General features: G+C 28.2%; 1 protein-coding gene across 1 annotated transcript; it reads left to right on the plus strand.

The window, feature by feature from the left end:
• The first annotated feature begins 1,716 nt into the window (after window positions 1-1,716).
• On the plus strand, window positions 1,717-2,678 carry LOC107884022. The gene is made up of 4 exons (XM_029492827.1): window positions 1,717-1,852; window positions 1,954-2,102; window positions 2,251-2,315; window positions 2,402-2,678. The coding sequence occupies exons 1-4, from the start codon at window positions 1,833-1,835 to the stop codon at window positions 2,567-2,569; spliced, it is 402 nt and encodes a 133-aa protein (XP_029348687.1). The 5' UTR covers window positions 1,717-1,832; the 3' UTR covers window positions 2,570-2,678.
• The last annotated feature ends 645 nt before the right edge of the window (window positions 2,679-3,323 follow it).

Below are 3,323 nucleotides of genomic sequence, written 5' to 3' on the forward strand. Positions count from 1 at the left end.
ATTTTAGATTATTTAAATAATTAAATTATAATGTATACAAAATATTATTGTAAGTAATAAGTGAGTTTTAAGTCTTATTATGTCATCTTTAATATTTCTTTAGTTGAGGATAATTCTGATTTAGAAAGTGACGCCGATGGTAAGTTATATATAATTTATTAATTTTATTGCTCATTATTATTGCTTTTATATATATTTTATTTTTAGTTATAATTGAAGATGGTGATGACGAAGATGAAAATATAGAGCCAAATAGTAACTATGATGCTGATAATCAATATTTATTAGAAAATAATCATGCTAAAAATATTATTCAAGGAAAAAAAAATTAATTTTAGAAAATATGCAACTTAATCGGACCTACACATGTATACCAGGTGTACATGACAAATCCAATATTTATATTGACAATTTTCAATATAAATATTACAAAAAAAGTGCTATACGAAATAAAATGGTAGTATTCAACTGACTCACAATATTGAAATATAATGCATAATACTTATTTTTTATTTTTCAATAAGGTACTTAATTTCTGAAAAACAAAGAAATAAAAAAGTTAATGAATACTGTTCAGCTACAGCCATTATTGAAAATATTCATGATCCAGAAAATCGTATGCGGCTTCAACCAGGAGGACACAACCATGGTGCTGTTGAAAGAGACCTTGATATGCCATACTTGAGAAGAGCTATAGGGAGGAGGGCTACCACATTAGGTGCTATGTCTATGCCTATCAGGCACATATACAATGAAGAAATTGTTAGGTAAAGAACATTTTATAGTAACTAAATACTGATTATCATAATAATGTAATAAAAATTCCAGTCATCCTGCTGGAAGTCTTGGCTATACATTTCAACAGGCTCAACATAGATGCAAGAGAATAAAAAACTGTAGACGACCAAAAATACCAGAGACAATTCCAGAATTAATATACCTCTTAAACATGTCAGAACATATTACCTATAGAACAACACTACGAGAACCATCGTCCGAGTTTTTTCAGCAGGCATTAACTGTTGACGGTATTACAATAGGTGTAATATTTGCAAATTTGGATGTGATAGCTATGTTTCCACTCCGAGTTCACCAAAACAGTTCCGTAGAGGTTCTCTAATGATCTTTCAAATTGTATACAAAAATGTTGTAAGTTTATTTTGGTATATTTCTGAAAAATAAATATAATAATTAGGTAAATAACATTGATAATGTTTTCTAGTCATTTCCAGTTGTATACGCACTCTTGTCAATGGCTACAGAACAAACATATACCTACCAGTTTCTTTCGAGTACCTAGTTAGAAATATGTTACCATTGGATTATGATGGTCTTACAATAATCACCGATTATGAGCGTGGGCTGATGAATGCTGTACAAGAAGTGTTTCCAGAGAGTCGACTACAATGTTGTTGGTTCCATTTCTGCCAGGTAATAGTTTGAGCTTTTTAATATTATTTATTTTATACTACATAAGCTGTAGACAATTTGTACAACAGTAGAAAAATAATAATTTATGTTTTGCAAAAAAATTATAATTACTTTTCTTTTAGTCAATTGTGAGATATTGTCGACGCAAGTATAATCTGGTATTAGACCTCATTAAAACAAATCCTATAGCTGCCCGTGTATTGCGAATGGTAATGAACTATTTTTAGTACCTGTAAAAATAAAATAAATTGTATATGAAATATACGTTTGTAATTTAGGTTTTAGCATTGCCTCATTTACCAGCCAACAAAGGAAATGAAAGTTGTCCAAATTTTTGTATAAATTATGGTTTTAGGGCAATTTTAGATTATGCACATCAAAATATTGAAGTCTACCAACGCATGGAAATATTTTTAATCGGGTATATAATATATATATATTTATTGAACACTTAGCAGCTTATCATACCTATGTGAAATAAAAAAAATAAAAATATAATAATTGACATGTTTTAATTAACAGATACGTACAAAACTTTTGGTTGGTTCAAGTTGGACCTGAATTAATAACTGTGTTTTCCAGCGAAATAAGGACAAATAATTACTTGGAATCATTCCACAATCAACTGCTCAGATTTTTTGGGATGCATCCCAACATCTGGGACTTTATACGTAGGTAATCTATAAAAAAATAATTTATTTTTTATATATTTATGAACATTTTTTTTTAACATCTAATTATATAATAATTACTTTGTAGGCATAATTTCTTTGGCAAATTAAATTGTTTTGTTATTTCTAATTTTTTTACGCTATATAGAGAAACTGAGAATTTTGGAAAACCAGTATTATGTGGAGATGTTTCAAGCCAGACAAAATCTTACGGTAGGCAGGCCGTGAGGACAATCATTGAGATGAAAACTAAATGATATTATAATCAACCTTATTGGTTAGGTATATTTTTTGTTTAGATCCGGGATCAAACTTCCAGAGGGGAACGTGCTGTAAACACAGCGCTAATAAGACGAGCTATTGAACAGCTCAATGAAGATAATGATGTATTGAGATGTCTCAGAAGCATGGGTCAAGCTAATGCTGATTACTTAAGACGCCAAATCGGTCCACCTCCATCACCATAGCCTCCATTCTATATTTTTTTACATTATTTTTACAAATTAATTATTTTTTAACGATTTATTTGACAAACAACCAACAATGATTACTTTTTACATTATTTTTACACAATTTATTTGACAAGCAACCAACATATATTATTTTTATACATTATTTTTACACAATTAATATTTTTTGACAAATTATTTGACAAACAACGTCAAGAAGCAACAATTATTTTACAATTATGTGTGTTTTTTCATTTTTTTAATGTCTGTCATCGACTTTTAGGACAATTAAATTACTTAGATTTTCTTCAACAGTATCTTTTCTGATATTTTAGTTGGATACAAAAGCATGAAAATTTAATAGAAGGCTCCTAATTTATTGTTTTTATTTGACAAACAACCAATAATTATTACTTTTGTACATTATTTTTACACAATTTATTTGACAAGCAACCAACAATTATTATTTTTATACATTATTTTTACACAATTAATATTTTTTGACAAATTATTTGACAAACAACGTCAACGACTAACAATTACCCCTATTACTCTAATACTCGGTTACTTGTATATTATACTTAATACATAATTGATACATAATCATATTGTTTTTATTAAAATATTCAGTACTTAGAACAAAAGGAAATCTGAAAAATGTTATACTTACAGCTAATTAGCATCTTCATTCTTCATTGAGATAGAAAATGTTCTAAACATGTATGCTCAGTAGTCAGTAGTCACTAAACAGATATTCTAATTTCTAGGTTAT

The sequence above is a fragment of the Acyrthosiphon pisum genome, chromosome X, assembly GCF_005508785.2.
Source record: "Acyrthosiphon pisum isolate AL4f chromosome X, pea_aphid_22Mar2018_4r6ur, whole genome shotgun sequence".
Classification (NCBI taxonomy): Eukaryota; Metazoa; Arthropoda; class Insecta; order Hemiptera; family Aphididae; genus Acyrthosiphon; species Acyrthosiphon pisum.

Coding starts and splice junctions, on each gene's coding strand:
- LOC107884022 (XM_029492827.1), top strand. CDS start 1,833: ATGGAAATATTTTTAATCGG. Junction 1,853..1,953: donor ATGGAAATATTTTTAATCGG/GTATATAATATA, acceptor TTTAATTAACAG/ATACGTACAAAACTTTTGGT. Junction 2,103..2,250: donor CAACATCTGGGACTTTATAC/GTAGGTAATCTA, acceptor TACGCTATATAG/AGAAACTGAGAATTTTGGAA.